This window comes from Parambassis ranga, chromosome 9, assembly GCF_900634625.1.
Source record: "Parambassis ranga chromosome 9, fParRan2.1, whole genome shotgun sequence".
NCBI lineage: Eukaryota > Metazoa > Chordata > Actinopteri > Ambassidae > Parambassis > Parambassis ranga.
The window spans coordinates 2161628-2178001 of NC_041030.1; the positions used below are offsets into that span (position 1 = coordinate 2161628).

Here is a 16374-nt window from a genome sequence, read left to right on the forward strand (position 1 = left end):
CTTTTCCACCATTTCCCACCATCTGTGAAAGCACCTTTAAATAGAAACACATATCCTAAATCTGAATGAAGAGCACAGCTGAACAAAGCAGTAATAACTGAGGAGGCCACACACACTTCTTCATGAGCCAGAGTTACACTGAGTTTTTAATAACCAAAGAATAAAATTATACTAGGCCATATTTACAGTTTACATACTCCATATATAGATAGCAAGACATTCATAAATTAATAAGTCTGACAGTAAAGTGCATCATTTCTTGAGGTAGATGTGTCCTTTTTTTTTACTTTCCATGTACTCAAATCTTCCTTCATCTGTAGTATAGAGTCATGAAAGGTGTATGAGAGAGGTGAACACCGCCAGCCTCACAGGGCACCCCGGATCCATCCTGACTGCAGCCCAGAATCAGGCCCAGGTCCAAATCAGGCAGTGCATTAGCAGCCCCATCCCCCCACACATCACTGCCTGCGTCCTGTTGCAGACTCCTTAAAGAGGACTTTTCACCCGGTAGATCCTCCTTGGAGAAAAACGGCACCCGCCGCATGTTTGCTAAGCTGGGACCTCGTCCGGCACCACCCACCACCTCCTGCAGGCTACGGAAAAGGAACAGCAGGTCCACTCTCAGCTCAACTGTGTCACCCCGTGACCCCAGACTGTACCTAAAGGAGGCAAGAGGCACATGTGTTACAAACCAGGCTGAGACTCCTCTGGGCCATCAGTTGACTGTTTAAATACGTTTTTATGTTGATAAAGAATGAATGTGTAAAACAAACCTGGTAGGAAGGCTGTGCTTTGACATGGATGGAAGCACGGGGTGGATGTCCAGATGTTGTGGATTAGAAAGCTGAAGGTGAAGCTCAGCTCTCATAACTGTCAACAATAAAATCTCTTTGGTGAAGACAAACTCCACATCTGCATCTGGTGAAGAGGAAGAAGAGGAGGTTAGAAGTCTGTCAGTGCAGTACTTCGTGTTGCATAATAAATCCCAGGATCAGAGTAGGATCTCCACCACAGAAGTGATGTTTTCAGTCCTAACACCTTGTTAATCTGTCAGCAGGACACCTCAAGGACTCTTGGAGAGGGGATTATATATGCAGAGAACGCATTCTTCAATACAGCTGCATTAATCAAGACATCCCCCAACCTGTCTCCCCCTGCTGAACGATCTACTTATGTCAAATAATAGCTTTATTTCACCAATATTAGAGGTGGGTGTTGCTGAGGCCTTCTGAATGGTGGCTGTGAATCCATCCACATCCCTCGTATTTAAAGACATTCCCACATGTATGTATTAAAATAACCACGTGGATGCGCTCTGCACGGGTGCAGGGGCCCTCCTCTGGTCCAAAACGCAGCCACACAAAGTGCATCTGTATTTATATTTGATAACTTTATCTTACCTCCTCTCAAGCGGCCTTGGATCCCTTTGACGCTCCTGCAGTTCACTCCTTCTTGACAGCAGCGATAAACCCGTCGAACAAAGCTGAAAAGAGATTTCCCAGGGAAAACCAAACCCCGCGAGGCTCCCGGAGAAAGAGGTCGAACACGGAGCTGTAAAAGCGTTCCGTTATCTCCTGGAGCTTTCCTTGTGTTTTCCAGCCAAGGCACCTCCAGCTCTGCGCACCGCTCCCGGTGCGTCTCCGAGATCCCGCGTCTCCACCGCTTCCACATGTCCGCGCGTAAAGTCGGTCCCGAGGATTCAGCTACAGATTTTGGAGACTGTGACAGAAATCCCACTGTGTCCACCGCGCGACCAAATACTCCAGTGTCACTTGTCGTCAGTGTAAGTAGAAATAAAGCAATCCAAAGGCAGTGTGAGGTGGCCATGCTGAAATCTTTGATCCTGGCTTTTCCTGACGAACAACAGGCAGCTTCTCCGGTGCCAACTCCCCCAAACTTTACATCCAACGACCTTTACCTTCGTGCTATATAGCACACTGACAATAGGGACAACTTACCACTTAGAATTTGAATCCTGGTCGTCCCCACAGACCCTGCCCCTCTTTTTGTCCGTGCCCCTAACCACCCATTTGACCCCCGCTGCTTTCTTTTAACGCGCCTGCATAATGAGGCGCCCCAAAGAGCGTTCCCGGCCATTCAAATTCAGCCAGCCTACTTAGCTAATGACTCTAATTACCCATGTATGGATCATCAAGAACGATCTTATTTACAACACATGTAGCATTGATTCACGAATAACATTTTACAAGCTTGTGATTTCAATGGGCTTTGCACACGTAGGCTTGGGGCATTTTGAAAGGTGGCATTAAGCCTAAAGGTGGAAAGCATGTTGGAAAGATTGAAGGGTCATAGGCAGGCTGCTGCTGGCCCTAAGAAGGTCAAGCATCCCCTGTGGCTGTAAAGAAGAATTTACTAAAGTAGCTCACACTGATTATCTCATGTATTCTTTTAATGTATACCAGTATTTCCCCACTATAATCTAACCTGTAGCACAAAGAGGATTTATTCTATGCAGAAGTGAGACAATGATTTACAGTGACTTTAGTCTTAAAATGCAAAAAAATACAAATACAAGCAAGAGGAATATTAAATGCATTGGACAGTATCAATAAATGTAGGAATATATGCATAAACATGTGCTTAACATTGTTCATCTAGATACAAATGCTTATTTCTTTAGCACAACAACTAAAACTGTACCCAGATAATCTAAATAAAACTCACAGTAAACACAAGCAACTTTAACAACCATCCTTAAACAAATGATTTACGGCAGTATGAAATCATACAATCATCTGTGGGCTCAAGTAAACAGCAGCTGATACAAAAGCTTTTAATAACATACTGATTTAAATGTAGCTTCAAGGTTACTTACATCAGTTGTTGTTGTCTTTGTGTTATTTTTTTTAAAAATACAAAGTCCTCCAGAGCAGGCATCCTGATGCCGATCCGTCAGAGCAGGTTAACCCCGTGTTTCAGCAGTCTGTGTCGGGCCTTGCTGGGCAGGGAAAAAGCACTGTCCTGGTGGTTAGGGATGCCGGAGTTCCTCAACGATCCCCCGTGCTGCTGGAAGTAAGTCTCCTGGGCCACACTGCGGGTCCCATACACAGCAGCGCCGGCACTCCTGTGGTGAACAAGTTACACACATTTACATTTCAAGCATCTAAAGTGATGAGGTGCAACAGAGAATAGCAGAATAAAGAGCAATAATAGCAACAATAGAAAGGGGTTTTATTTGCCAGTAAATGTGAGCTGTTGGTATGTGATCTATGCAAGTTAAAAGAAGAACAGTTAGGACACGTGCAATGATAAAGTGACGAATACATCCCCCACCCCCCAACTTCTACATGAGAGGAATAACAAATCCCCCCCAACCACCACCACCATCACCTAGTCACTGCCGTGCTGACCTGATAATAGCCTCCTGCAGAGTTTCAGTGTTACAGAAATGCGAGTGGAGAAGTGATGTGGCTCGGACAAAAGGATGCTCCGGGGCTCCCCCTGGTCGGCCAGACAGGTTGGCTGCAGAGACACACAATAACAGAGGCACATTAACCTACACAGGCATGCCTGCTGCACAAAGGAATGCTGATCACAGTCTTACTAATTAGCAGTTAGCTCATGCTAAGACAAGTTCCCTTGGTAGTTGTCAGAGCTTAAACTCACTCTAGCAGAAAAGAGAGAAGTGAAAAACGGCAAAAGACAGAAATATCAGATATGAAATCAATGCAGAGCAAATAGAGGAAGCACCAGAGCGAACACAGAGGTCTACACTTGAGTATTATGGGGGTCTTACTTGTCAGCGTGCTCTGAATGCAGTCAAAATGGGCAAAGACATAGGGACCTGGAGGAACTTGGAGCCCGGGGGAGATGCTCCTCAGATGGGCCTCTAGTCCATTAAGTGACGCCAAGCTGCTGTGATACTATGAAAACCACAGCAAATGTTAGTATTGACAGTATTATGATTCCACTGGAGTCCTGGGGAAAAACGTTTTTTAACTTACCACCTCCTCCATAGAAACTGTGTCTTTTAAGAAGTGAGGCTCCACCAGTAAAGCCAACACCAAGCCTTTAACCCGGTGTATGTACAGCGTCATGGGGATCAGTGGATTCTCCTCCACCTTACTGAAACCACCAGAGAGAGAAGGAGGAGGGGCATCTCTCATCTCTGCCCCATGGCCCACAGCACTCCCACAACAGACTCTACTGTCTCCCTCCACCATCTTATCTGCAAACACAGTCCCGCAGGCTGCATCTCCATCTCCTCCATTTAGATGGGAGCTGTCATCTAACCCTGAGCTGTGTTTCTGTCTGCTTCCAACATCACTGTTGTGAAAACTGTGATAAAAGGACTCTTCCTCCTCGGCTTCATGAGAGCACTTCCCATTTGGACAAGGAGACCTGAGAGACTGTGGTGAGGGGCCAGGAGTGCTGTGTGATGGAACTGGGCTGAACACGTCTGACAAGTGAGGGCTAAAGGACACCTTTTGAGGTGACTGGGGGGAACATGGATCAGATGGCTCTGACTCAGTGGAGGGTGTGTCAGACAGCGTCCTTGACAGCCTGGTCTTCTTTGGGGGTGCTTCTTTGTGGGGGGTAGAATAGGAACTAAAAAATCATTTGAAAAGTCATTATTGTCACATATATATAGTAACTGAATCTTTGGAGAGAAGACAGTACCTGAAGACAGGAGCGGACTGCAGGTCCTGCAGCTCAGACAGGGTCAGGAACACAGAGGTAGAGCTGACAGCACTGCCAACTGAGCTGCATGTGTTCTGTCCATTGGGCCTCTGAGCACACATCAACATATTTTTAACATGTGTTCCAACTTTGGGTTTATATGGGTATAGTGTGAGTGGCATGCACCCCCTATTACTGCTGTGAACTCATAGGTCAAACCTTTGGACCTACCTTGGTGTATGTGTCACTTTCATGAACCATGACCTTCATTGTGACCTCTGGAGACATCTGTGTGCTAACAACTCTTTGGACAAAAGACACAAAAAGTCAGTTTCCAACAAAACATTCTGTGAGAGTATATCGTTAAAACATCAACTCACCTCCCTCTGAAAAGAATACACCCTGCGAGCACTAGAGGGCAGCGCTGACAAGCCTGAAGAATGAGGGCTGCTTTGAGCAGAAGAAGTGGGTCAACCTGAGGAAAATAAGTGTTACATTACAGCATTATTTAGAGTTACATAAAACATTTAAATATACATTAAAGAACTTAGTTCAACACAGACGCCCTCATATTTATATAATTACTTGTTTATGTCATCCATTGTTTAAAATGCAGTAACAATAGCCGGTTTTGTACAGTGCATTATTTATAGTCAGCACGACACACATGCAGATATGTGCCTGTGAGTGTTTGCCGAGACATAATTAACTCTTCACACAGCACCCCAGGGCATTGTGACATAGTCATGTCCTGTCTGAATATCATGATGTGATGCAGCAGAATAAGAGAAGCCACTTAAAAGCAGAACTTTGACAACATTATGTACATACATTAGTTGAGTCAATGGTCCTCAAGCAGCTGAAGACGTGATAAAGCTCTGAGGATCCTGACTGGAGATGTGAGAGGTACCTCGCCCATCGAGCAGCCAGGGCTTCCTGACTGCTGAGCTGCAGCGTAAAGCAAAATTCAAATGAGAAAATGCAGAAACACAACATAGTATATGGCCTCAATAGAACCATTCAGACACCTGGTAGCTCTGGCGGACAGAGCCGTTGTAGAAACAATAGAGGTTTATAAGCTGGTCCAGGAGCTCACACACTCTGACAATTGAGACTTCCACAGGGCAGCCCAGAGCCTGGCAGGACAAACACACACTTAGATTAACTGCCATGTATCAAGAATAAATAAAATGCTGCGTCAGCCCACTCACCCAAAGGAAATCATCTCGCATACGAATGGCAAACTTGTTGTGATGCAGTCTGATTACACGCACAGGGGAGGAGGACAGCTCAGAGACACAGCGGCCCACGCCGGCCAGCTGGCCGCAGAGCAGCTCCTGCTTATCTAGAGGGGTCTGACAGAGACACAAACATATAGGATGAGCATGCACACAAGCTATGGATGGATTACTACTCTGTGACAGGCACACCTCTTCAGGATAGAAGTAGCAGATCCCCTCTCGAGTAGCATCACCCTCTCCTCTGACCTTGGATCCATCATAGAGGAAGAAATAGCTACACCTGTGAAAACAAGCAGGACTCAGAAAAGCCACATGTATGATGTTGCAGTGAAAGCTACATATAAAAGTTAATTGACATACAAACATTTGTGTATGTTCAAACAACCAAGGATCTGATCTCATGGTTATTTCTTACCTGGCCATCAGCTCGGCCATCAGTTATCATGTATCCATGTATTTCCTCTCCAGCAGACTTAAGTTACACTCGGACCAGTAAGTAGAACTAAATTATTTTAGTATCCAGTCCGCCTCAGGTCTCACAAAACCGCCCACACACACCGCAGACCGTCAGCTGTCCGCCACAGAAGGCTCCTTCCACACGTACCCCACCACGGCCGTGTTTTCAGACTACTGTTTATATTCTACTCGCCACAATATGGATGAATCACTCTGACAATAGTTGTAGTGCCACTTGAGGAATGCAGGTCAGTCACACGCAGTGGAAGTCATGTGAAAGTACGGCAAGCTCACTGGGACAAACTATAGTGCGCCATTCAGACACGTTTCTAAAGACTTAAGAGTTTTAAAAGCTCCATTCTAGACTCAGTGTGTTATACTGTAACATCTTGTAGGCTAGTGTTTTAAATAAAGATTAAAATAATAATAAAAATGAACTCTTAACTGAAAAAGTAGTATTTTAGCTAAAGAACAGTGTTTGTTCACAGTTTAGTATCGTGGTCATCAATGATAATAAAGTTAATATAATAATATTTTTTTAACTTAAAACGGACAATAAATAGATAGAAGGAAGCTGCTGCCAGCTATAAAATGACAAAAGAATGATCCTACTCGCAGCTGGGGGTTGAGCGCTGATTTCCCTATGAAGCTGTGACACAAGCTATTTCTCGGTGCTCGATTAAGAGTGGCTTTATGAGCTTCCCGTGAACGCGCCCAGCTCTATCAGCCAATGGCTGCATTCACCAAACCGGAGCCTGCTGCACAGGAGACTCATCTGCAGACTCGCTGCGCTTATTCAGAGGTCAGGGTTTAAGTTTAGGTCTTAGATCCACTCGTAACCATTAAAGGTAAATGTGAGTTATGCTTATAAATCACTCCGCCATTTTGGCTGTCGGAGCACGGTGCGCTGCACAGCCGCTGGAGGACGCTCTGACCTCTGAGGACATGGGACGCGCGAACAAGTGCGCAGAAGGACGCACATCTATCATACAATATATTTCCCCCCTGAACAAAACAGAAATATGTATAAATATAAGTTACAATAAGAATTTGTTTATTATTGGACCATTTTATATCATAACTGTAACTGTAAGCACCAGACTATAATAAACTATAGTTTATTGTAGTCTGTGCCTACATAAAGCTTGAATGAATACTTAGCCAACTCATAAAGAATAGGTCAAAAGCTAATGAGAGCTGGCCCTGACTACTATGGCACCTGAGGCAGAATGATTAAGAATTCAGCTGATTTATACACATAATAATATAAACAACAGGCAATGCAGGGTTGATTTAACATCGTTTTTTACAGGCAAATAAAAAGAATGAAATGACATACAAAACACAGTTTAAAACAGAAATCACTCCAACATAGCACCAGGTGAATGAGGCAGGAGTAAAGACCTGCCACACAGAGCAATGGCAGAGGTACATGAAAAAAAGACTTTCTATATTTTCATCAGATGTAAATATAGAAACGGTCAATGAAAAGATCCGACACAACAATGTGATAGTGGAGTCCTCAGCAGACCCGCAGGCCCCGATCCTAGTGTCATGACCCCTCACTGGGCCTCCTGCATGCTCCTTCATGAAAACAACTAAAGGGAAGTCTTCAGTGCTGCCACAGTCTGAGGATTATCCTTATAGCAAAGAAGGGCTTGACACACCACGGTCCACAGTGAAGGTAAGAGTTAATGCAACAAATGTGACTGAACGAGTCCATTATAGTTGTCTGACCTTAAAAGAATTAACTATTAACAGTTTGACTGTCCATGAGCTGCTTATCGAGTAGTAAGATTTCCTTCTCCAGTTTCCTCATTTTAAGCGCTCTGTAGGCCATCTCCTGGTCCCGATTCTCCATCTCCTTTTTTAGGTAACAGCGGTAAAGGGCCTTTATATCGTCCGTCTGCTTCTGTGAAAGATATTTAACACAACAAGGGCTCTAATTTTGTGCTGGATCTTTGTCAGTACTATAACCTGACACATGAACCTTACCTCTGCACTTTTGCTACCGGCTGCAGCACCTGCCGAGTTGGCTCTGTCCCGGCAGCTGCTACTCTGAGTATCCTATAAAAAGAAGAAAATAATAATAATAATAAAGTCATATCTGCTAAATAAGCATTTTACAAAGTGTAAATGCAATGTTTTGGGCACTTGCCCCTTCAAACTGAGCGTCACTGATGTCTGTCTCGTCACTGCTGGAGCTCTCTGGTTCAGTCTTCGTCACAGGCATGAGGAGGGCCGGCTGGCTGGGTGCTGTAGTGGTGAGGACCAGATATCAAAGGAAGCTCTTTGGTGAACTATTATTCCAGAGGACCTATAATGAACGATGCTTACCACTGACATGCAGGCTCTCTGGCCCAGTTATTGGGTCTACACAGGCACTTTCAGGAAAGACCTCCACTTTCAGCACATCATCATCCTCCTCATAAGGGTTCAGCAGCAGGGTTGGTGCCCCCCCATTACTCCTGATGATTTCTGCCCTTCTTCTTTTTGCTGTAAACAGACGTTAGATGTTAAATCAAAACACATTCTTTGTTAAAAACACTTGCCTCTGTCTGCTTTAACAATAACCACAGGGATACCTGTTTGCACTATGTTCTTGTGTTTGACCTTCACTTGTTGCCATGTCCTTTTGAAGCCACTGTCTGACACCCTGTGAAGTAAAACAGTGAAAATTACTCACCAAATAATGTTGTCTATTTCACTTACAGGTGCTGTATGTACGAATTTGAATATCTATATTGCAAAGTATATAAAATAGCAGCGTTCAAGTAAAGAGGATAACAAAAAGCGGGACTCAGGTAATGTGTAGTAATAATTAAACAGTTGTTTAAGATCTAATAGAATAACAGTTTTAATGCCCTCAGTGAAGCAGGATTCAAATAATACGACTGAAGACTGCACCTTTGACCCGTTTACTTGGCAGCACACCACTGCTAATTTGCAGCTGATTAAGTTGAACTGTATGTCCACCCACTCTTATAAAAGGGAAAGTCAAACACAGAGGGAGCTGTATCAGTCTACAACACTGTGGCTAAAACAACATATGTGTTTACACAGGTTACAGTGTCCAGGCAACAATCCGCTCAGAAAGTCATTTAAAAGATAAAACATAACAGCAGGTAATGGTTCCCTGGCTGCTGACTCTCTCACTACATCTAGTGGCAGTACAAATGTGACCTCCCTGATATAGCTCTGGGGTTGGCAGATGTCACTTCTGGTTTACAAAAGTAAATAAAAATACTAATTTTTATAGTCCTGCTTCAATGACTATCATTATTTTTAGATGAATAATCCATCTGTTTAATTTTCAGTGTCTGAGCGGTGTGGCTGTACCTCTCTGAGCCCCTCCATCCCTACACGCCTTCGTGGCTGCTCAGGTCGGCTGACCAGCTCCTCCTGAGCACCACTTTATTTATTTTATTGGATTTTCCATTTGTTCATTTATTGATGTATTTTATATTGTTGCACTTTGGACAGCATGCTGTTTTTAACGTGCTTTATAAATAAAGTTGCAGGTGCAGTTGCTCCTAAATGATGCTATCTACAGTGTTTCATTTAAATTAGCAAACTGTGTCTGCTTACGCATTTATTTTCTCAGCAATTCTCTTCCAGGCTTCCTCTCTCAGTTTAGAAGCACTGGATGTGTTGGATTTAGCTGTTAGTATTTCTCTCTCTTCATCATACAACTTCAAAATGAGTTCCTGTTCTTTAGAACTGAAGAAATGTGCTCTCTCCTGTCTTTTCATCATATCCAAATCTATATAAAAACACACAAACAACAACAAGGTAAATGCACATTTAAAGTCAAAACCATGAGGTCATAGTAGTTGTTTTAATATAGTATATAATGTGCGTTTAAAGCGTCCTCACCTATGTCCATTAAATTTGATCCGGATTTCGGTGTGCGACTGATCTCCCCTGTGGTGGATGAGCGGGTGCGCGCAGTTATCCGAGATGTATCAATGCAAGATTTAGTAATCAAATCGAAACCCACGGCCGTGAAATGCAACAAAACTGAGCTTCATCGACTCCACAGCCTGTTGCGGGACGCGTCACAGCATCAATACTTATCTAATCTACGGACATGGGTGGAGATATATGTTGCAGTATAGCGTTTTGTCCACGAGCTTTGTTAACCCTGAATTTTCTAATTCGGCTTAAAGCGCGTACGCGTCAAAGAGGCGGAGTCTGCAACAAAGACGGAGTCACGTTAGGTGGTGTCTGGACACAAAGATCACTGTAACGTGTGCATCCTGCACATTTCTAGCCTCCCCTGGATTTACACGGCGTTTCAGCACAGAGAGGTGGCCCGCAGAATGTAAACACTGTGTGACTGTCATGTAGCTGTTACTCTTCTGCAGTGTTTTCTGAATGGAGCAGAGCTGTCAGACATTAGTAACACACGTGATCTTTGTGCCAATAATCACAATATCTACAATGAATGTGTTATAATGAGAAAATAAGAGCTGCTGTAAGGTGCAGCCTAACACTGCAATATATTCTTATACATCTAACTTCAAGGTGCCCCGAGTACATCTATTGATACACAAACCAAATTAATATGTGATGCAGAGGAAAATGTGATTAATTTAAAGGCCCAGGGCAGATGCCTACACACATTTCAAGTTTGTTCTGTTCCTGTAGCTGGAAATAAATATTACTCTTACTTCGGATACCTAACAAACGCAGAGAGAGATGCAGGAGAGCACAGATCAGTTTGGTCAACTAAACCAAAGTTATGGCCTTGTACAGAGGGTGCACAGTGCTATCAAATATCTATCAATATAAAATTGCTATTACCAAGGGAAGCTATTACACAGTTTTAGTATTATAGTATTTTCAACAGCAGAAAATGAGGTGATAGTAATAATATCCACTAAGCTGACAAGGAGCATCACTTACACCTGTTCCTACTGTGACATGCCAACAATAAGAAGAAGTGAAAATCCCAGATCCCTACATCACACACAAAGAAATAAAACCAACTGAGGTAATAATAGTTACTTTATTTATGTTATTCAGGTTAAGCTGACATTTTGTTTAATGGTCCAGAGCAAAGGAACTGTTGTTTCAGGTGCTCCATGTTTGGAGACGTAAACATCATAAAACTAAGACAAGTAAACTGTGAATGGGAGTGGTCCAGTAACAAACTGTGAGGAAGGACTGGTCCCTGTGCCAGTTATGGAGAGAAGGAGGGAGGGTTTACTCATGTCCCTCATAGCCATCAGGAAGGGCATTCACATGGGAGTTGTGGAACAGGGATTTGTTGCCATCTCCCCATGGAAAACGCTGTGAGCATAAAGAATAAAACATCACGTTGTGTTTGTTTCTTTTTTTAAGTAATGTTGAAGATCATCACAAATAATCATCAGACCTTGCTACGGATGCGAAGGTGGGTGTAGGGGATAAACTCCGGCTGTTCATGGCTATGATGCTGCTCCTTCAAGAACATGTTCAACATGCACACCCCAACACCAGGAAGGGCAACCACGAATGTGAGGATCTTCCATGTCCTAGCTGTAAAGGAGACATTCAAAAATCATTTTTAAACAGTGAAAATACGACCTTGACATTTCAACACACATCAATAATAAAGGGTCAGAAGTTAAGATTCTGTATAACTTCTAACAGATCATGTCATGCTGAGACAACATTTGACGTTATTGCTTTTTATCTGTTGAAAGACTTACTGTAACTGGATCAATATCTAACTCTTCAATTTACCCAAACTACAACAACATTTTTAACTGTACATTTACTCAGCTTTGCACTTGTGCCTGTAAACATACAATTATCCATGTAGCGCATATCCATGCACGCTTTTTAATGGTTTCTTATCTTTGTTGTCTGTAAACATTTCGGCCTGGCTGAACTTCGGATGAAGTGATCACTGCTTTCGTCAATATAACAACGCGTTAAGCATCGTCCCTTTTGAAGCTTTGGTTATTTGGTCTACTTTCAAGACAAAAATGTTTAAAACAAGCCGAGGCTCCGAGGGAAGTTACGTTCATTCATTAGTAAAACATGTTGAAATTAGAAGAGCGAATGTGTTACGGGCCCCGTGCTGTCTGCTCAAGGATGTAATGCTAATGCTAAAACAGCTAACGCTAGCGCAGCAAGGTCACCATCAAAACACATGTTTTAAAGACAAAGTACAGTAACTACAACTACAGAGGTATAGTGGGCTGTTGCTAGTACCTGACTGCTCGCCGTGTTCGGCAGTAGCAGAGAGCTGACGCCGAGTCTGGGTCAAAGAAGACCGCAACAACACTTGAGACAAGCGCCCCAGAGCCGCCATTTTCCTTTCTGAGAGACGCACAGACACCGGAAGGAATTTAAAGACACGTCACGTGGACCGCGCTTGCGCGTATCAGACATCAGCAATCTGCTGTGATTGAGCTGGTATAAAGCAGAGCACTTTAAATAGTTAAACATATAAAACAGCACCAACTGACACTGTTAGGTGTAAGCAGTGATGCATTCCAACATCACATGTCACTTCAATTCAGTGTAATGACTGCTGGATATATAAAGATCAGAGAGAGCAGTTATTTTCTGCTCTATTGGAAACTGGAATTAGGAGAATATCACTGCGATGCATGTTAAATCCATGAGAAAACCAGCCACAGACTGTGGAAGCAGTATTAAAGTTTATCACAGCAACAGGAGTTCTCTTCCTCTCTAATACATCGAGCCATTACTAAACCTGACCTGTGAGAGGCAGCAATATGCCATATGACATCTAGTCTGCCGGAAATTAAGAAGAAGAAGAAGAATTCAGTGTAATTTATAAGGAACCTTTTACAATCAAAAACTACCAGAAAGAAGTAACAACAAGTTTTTCAGGATCACTCAGAGAGGATGCTCCTGATCAGCATGCACAAACAGACAGATTTAATGAACATGAAATCTGTTAGTGGTAACATGTCATCTGATTGTTAATAGTTTTTTAATGATGTGTCATTGACTGTATTGGTTCCATGCCCAGATATTAAGGGGTCATTCAGGCATTTATTTCTTCAATGTGCCCATAATTGTTTCCATGAATGTGTTTCCCTTTAAAGGGGAGGACTTTCTGTGAGTGCATGGTCAGAGTCCAGCCAGAGAAATCCAGAGATATTCTGGTTGATCAAGGTAAGTGATAAGTTTTGTTGGCATCTTGATGACTTTGCTGTCAATGTTTTAAACATGAATAACTATAGTGTATTATAACAGAGTAACAGTAGAAATGGACATTATTTACTGTGTCTCTGGCAAATATGACAGATTCACAGTGTAAATGGATACAGTACATGAATGCAGACACCTGTGGAAAAATACATTATTTAAAAATTCATAAACCAAATTTACCATACAATTATCTGCATGGATTTATTAATAATAGTCTTTATAATGTACAGAATATAGTGGCAGAAGTGTATTTATTGATCAGTTAATAGTTAACATGCGAGCCAGGAACAAACATGAGCGATGGTTGACCTCTGTGTGCAGTCAGATGTTGTCTCTGCACTGAACACTTTGTCACAATAATGCTTAAAAAATGGCAAAATAGTACATAGTGAAGGCGTTATTGAAGTATCTCACATACATACAATGTGATGTCTTTCAGTCATGGAATCCCAGTATCACCAGTTTGCATCGTCTGACAGCAGCTCTGATCATGGGGCGCACAAATTCACCACACCAACTGGTATGAGTTTCATGTTGATTTTTATTCTTTAAGTTAAGATGTCACCATAAATAATACAACATGTCATTGTTTATAGGCGTGAAGAAGATAGTGTTTTGTGTCCTTTATGGTATCCTGGTGCTGCTTCTGTTAATTCTGCTGATGGTAACCGGAATAAAATGTACAACTTTATTTCTACATTGAAAACGGCTCATTTACATGCTGTCATCAGATAACATGATGTCATTTCCTTCTGTTAAAGTTGCCCAGTTAAACAAGGAAATCACTAATATCAAACATCACATTGAGAGGGCCAGCTATGGAGAAACAGCTTCAATGTCATCATCATCATCCAGTTCAGGTTAAAAAAAACCCACACATAATGATGCAGCACTGACATTTCTGTCCTTATACAACCTTTGTGTATGTCTGTGGCTTTACAAACTAAAGGTACAACAACACAGCAGGAAGTCATCTTTCAAAGACTTGTCCCAGTTAGAGGTAAATAAAATAAATATATAAATAAAACCCGAATTCAGCATTTTCTCAGTGATTGAATCCTCATGAATCCAGGGACGTGTAGGGTAGGATGGGTGTCTTTCCAGAGCAGCTGCTACCTGCTATCTACCAGCGCTCTTACCTGGAGCAAAGCAGAGGATCAGTGCAGAGCACAGGGAGCACATCTGCTGGTTCTCAACAACGTGGAGGAACTGGTGAGGTTTTCACATGAACCCAGTCTGCTTCTGTGCTGTATTGTTTAGAACTGCAGCTCCAGTGCTATAAAGTGGTTTCTGTTCCTTATATTTTAAATTCCAGGACTACATTTCAAAAATCGTTGAACTCCAATACCACTACTGGATTGGACTTGTGGAGCGTCAGCACGAGGGACACTGGAGCTGGGTGGACGGGACCGACTTCAATGTAACACCAACGTATGTGAGAGGAATATGAGGGCATAAACATAGATAAACAAACAAACAAAAAAGATCAATGTTTGGTGACATGAAGTTTCCCCCTCAGTTTCTGGGATAAAGGTCAGCCTGATGACTGGGACTACAGAGAGAACGGAGAGGACTGCGGACAGCTTCACCCTTCTGCAAGACGCAAACGCAAGTTGTGGAACGACGCAGACTGTAACCTGCAGTACAAGTACATCTGTGAAACCAGAGCATGAGAGGCAGACACAAAGTCCCCTCACCAATATCACACATAAATTACATGAATAGACTAAATATGACCAATAAAGCAATTTCTATAAATAAAACAATGGCACTGGTTCACTTTCAATAATTTAAATAGACACCTTCTTCAGTGCTGCCTGTCTCTGAGTCCCTGAGTTTTACTTGCAGCGGTCACTGGGAACGTTGGCATTTTCTTCATTGTAACCTGCATCGGCAAAGCACATAGCTGCTTTCCTGTCACACTCACAGATGAACTTCTCACAAGCATTGTTCTTATCTGAATGACAAAGACAGAGGAGCAGCAGTTTAGCGAGGGAGTGAAAAGGGAGGCGAAACTATGAGGCGGTGGTTTGCTGATGAACACTTACCCAGACATGTGACAGTCTTTGTAGCCTTGTCACAGGCGTAATGATAAACTTCAGTGTAGGGGTTGTCCAAGATGGGCCAGCATTCATCATACTGCATGGCGTCACTGTAGCACTGGTCATGGACCTGACAACAGCTGAAGCAAAGACAAAGACTTCACTCTGCATCCCTGACAATAACAATTGATATGTTGTTAAGTCTATAACAAGAATATAAACACCAGGACGATGGCTTTACATTTTTAATTTGGTCCAAACAACAGTCATTGAAACTATTGTCAGAATGTTTTGTTTACTGATTCCAGAAATGTTGCATGCTGACACTATCTGACACCGCATGACAGTAATTTGGACTATAGGACACACAACAACACCACAGAAAGAACTTCACTGGTATTACCTGTCGAGCTCATCTACAGGTGTACCAGAGCCTCCAAGTCCGCAGTAGCAGCCATAGCCATTGTAGTCCAGTACAGGCCAGCTGTCAGGCACAGTGCAGATGATCATCCCCCTGAACTGCCACACAGCCCGATACCCCAACACTAGACGGAGACATATGATCAGGTATATGATCAGGTTTCCTGCCACAGGAGAGGATTTTGAAATTGACATTTAAAAAAAAAAAAAAGCCGACTGTATACTTACAGGCAGGGAGGCTGAGGAGGAGGATGAACAGTGAGTGAGTTGGATGCATGTTGCTGGTGTAGATCTCATGTGTACGGTTAAAGCCTTATATTGACTGCTGACTCTGAGAGGCGTTCCTTTTTGTCCAACTGCCAGGAATCTCAGCCTCTATACATTATGCAACGTTTCCT

General features: G+C 42.8%; 6 protein-coding genes across 6 annotated transcripts; 1 reads left to right on the plus strand and 5 right to left on the minus strand.

Moving 5' to 3' along the window:
* Nucleotides 1-310: 310 nt before the first annotated feature.
* Nucleotides 311-1671, minus strand: LOC114441083 (uncharacterized). The gene is made up of 3 exons (XM_028413851.1): nt 1401-1671; nt 774-918; nt 311-659 (listed from the first exon to the last, which is right to left on the minus strand). The coding sequence occupies exons 1-3, from the start codon at nt 1669-1671 to the stop codon at nt 311-313; spliced, it is 765 nt and encodes a 254-aa protein (XP_028269652.1).
* Nucleotides 1672-2397: 726 nt separating this feature from the next.
* On the minus strand, nt 2398-6687 carry hps4 (HPS4 biogenesis of lysosomal organelles complex 3 subunit 2). Its single transcript, XM_028414285.1, has 12 exons — nt 6298-6687; nt 6072-6162; nt 5853-5996; nt 5670-5777; nt 5473-5589; nt 5022-5116; nt 4873-4945; nt 4642-4751; nt 3966-4569; nt 3758-3884; nt 3372-3483; nt 2398-3085 (listed from the first exon to the last, which is right to left on the minus strand). The coding sequence occupies exons 1-12, from the start codon at nt 6315-6317 to the stop codon at nt 2914-2916; spliced, it is 1773 nt and encodes a 590-aa protein (XP_028270086.1). The 5' UTR covers nt 6318-6687; the 3' UTR covers nt 2398-2913.
* A 1398-nt stretch (nt 6688-8085) lies between these two features.
* LOC114441084 (uncharacterized) lies at nt 8086-10495 on the minus strand. The gene is made up of 7 exons (XM_028413852.1): nt 10215-10495; nt 9927-10101; nt 8924-8994; nt 8676-8834; nt 8497-8594; nt 8334-8405; nt 8086-8250 (listed from the first exon to the last, which is right to left on the minus strand). Exons 1-7 carry the CDS (start codon nt 10222-10224, stop codon nt 8086-8088), a joined length of 750 nt encoding a protein of 249 aa, XP_028269653.1. The 5' UTR covers nt 10225-10495.
* Nucleotides 10496-11396: 901 nt separating this feature from the next.
* cox6a1 (cytochrome c oxidase subunit 6A1) lies at nt 11397-12668 on the minus strand. Its single transcript, XM_028414545.1, has 3 exons — nt 12543-12668; nt 11719-11861; nt 11397-11633 (listed from the first exon to the last, which is right to left on the minus strand). Exons 1-3 carry the CDS (start codon nt 12640-12642, stop codon nt 11547-11549), a joined length of 330 nt encoding a protein of 109 aa, XP_028270346.1. The 5' UTR covers nt 12643-12668; the 3' UTR covers nt 11397-11546.
* Nucleotides 12669-13132: 464 nt separating this feature from the next.
* Nucleotides 13133-15280, plus strand: LOC114441435 (hepatic lectin-like). Its single transcript, XM_028414367.1, has 9 exons — nt 13133-13256; nt 13409-13478; nt 13954-14034; nt 14111-14194; nt 14276-14374; nt 14464-14514; nt 14587-14726; nt 14830-14945; nt 15034-15280. Exons 1-9 carry the CDS (start codon nt 13206-13208, stop codon nt 15185-15187), a joined length of 846 nt encoding a protein of 281 aa, XP_028270168.1. The 5' UTR covers nt 13133-13205; the 3' UTR covers nt 15188-15280.
* Nucleotides 14038-16343, minus strand: pla2g1b (phospholipase A2, group IB (pancreas)). Its single transcript, XM_028414369.1, has 4 exons — nt 16205-16343; nt 15960-16101; nt 15563-15696; nt 14038-15471 (listed from the first exon to the last, which is right to left on the minus strand). The coding sequence occupies exons 1-4, from the start codon at nt 16251-16253 to the stop codon at nt 15353-15355; spliced, it is 444 nt and encodes a 147-aa protein (XP_028270170.1). The 5' UTR covers nt 16254-16343; the 3' UTR covers nt 14038-15352.
* Between the last annotated feature and the right edge of the window lie 31 nt (nt 16344-16374).

Excerpts from the sequence above, each read along its gene's own strand:
- pla2g1b (XM_028414369.1), bottom strand. The coding sequence starts at position 16,253 with ATGCATCCAACTCACTCACTGTTCATCCTCCTCCTCAGCCTCCCTGCC. Across the intron at positions 16,102-16,204 it reads CCTCCTCAGCCTCCCTGCCT|TGTTGGGGTATCGGGCTGTG; the intron begins GTAAGTATACAG and ends GTCTCCGTCTAG. Across the intron at positions 15,472-15,562 it reads AAAGACTGTCACATGTCTGG|ATAAGAACAATGCTTGTGAG; the intron begins GTAAGTGTTCAT and ends TTTGTCATTCAG.
- cox6a1 (XM_028414545.1), bottom strand. The coding sequence starts at position 12,642 with ATGGCGGCTCTGGGGCGCTTGTCTCAAGTGTTGTTGCGGTCTTCTTTG. Across the intron at positions 11,862-12,542 it reads CGAACACGGCGAGCAGTCAG|CTAGGACATGGAAGATCCTC; the intron begins GTACTAGCAACA and ends TCTCCTTTACAG. Across the intron at positions 11,634-11,718 it reads ACCTTCGCATCCGTAGCAAG|CGTTTTCCATGGGGAGATGG; the intron begins GTCTGATGATTA and ends TTATGCTCACAG.
- LOC114441084 (XM_028413852.1), bottom strand. Across the intron at positions 8,995-9,926 it reads ATTGCTGAGAAAATAAATGC|GGTGTCAGACAGTGGCTTCA; the intron begins GTAAGCAGACAC and ends TTTACTTCACAG. Across the intron at positions 8,835-8,923 it reads CAAGAACATAGTGCAAACAG|CAAAAAGAAGAAGGGCAGAA; the intron begins GTATCCCTGTGG and ends GTCTGTTTACAG.
- hps4 (XM_028414285.1), bottom strand. The coding sequence starts at position 6,317 with ATGGCCGAGCTGATGGCCAG. Across the intron at positions 5,117-5,472 it reads GGACCATTGACTCAACTAAT|GTTGACCCACTTCTTCTGCT; the intron begins GTATGTACATAA and ends TATTTTCCTCAG. Across the intron at positions 3,086-3,371 it reads CTGCAGGAGGCTATTATCAG|GAGTGCCGGCGCTGCTGTGT; the intron begins GTCAGCACGGCA and ends TGTTCACCACAG.
- LOC114441083 (XM_028413851.1), bottom strand. The coding sequence starts at position 1,671 with ATGTGGAAGCGGTGGAGACGCGGGATCTCGGAGACGCACCGGGAGCGG. Across the intron at positions 919-1,400 it reads CCAAGGCCGCTTGAGAGGAG|ATGCAGATGTGGAGTTTGTC; the intron begins GTAAGATAAAGT and ends CCTCTTCACCAG. Across the intron at positions 660-773 it reads AAGCACAGCCTTCCTACCAG|GTACAGTCTGGGGTCACGGG; the intron begins GTTTGTTTTACA and ends TGCCTCCTTTAG.
- LOC114441435 (XM_028414367.1), top strand. The coding sequence starts at position 13,206 with ATGCTCCTGATCAGCATGCACAAACAGACAGATTTAATGAACATGAAA. Across the intron at positions 13,479-13,953 it reads AGATATTCTGGTTGATCAAG|TCATGGAATCCCAGTATCAC; the intron begins GTAAGTGATAAG and ends GATGTCTTTCAG. Across the intron at positions 14,375-14,463 it reads ATCATCATCATCCAGTTCAG|GTACAACAACACAGCAGGAA; the intron begins GTTAAAAAAAAC and ends TACAAACTAAAG.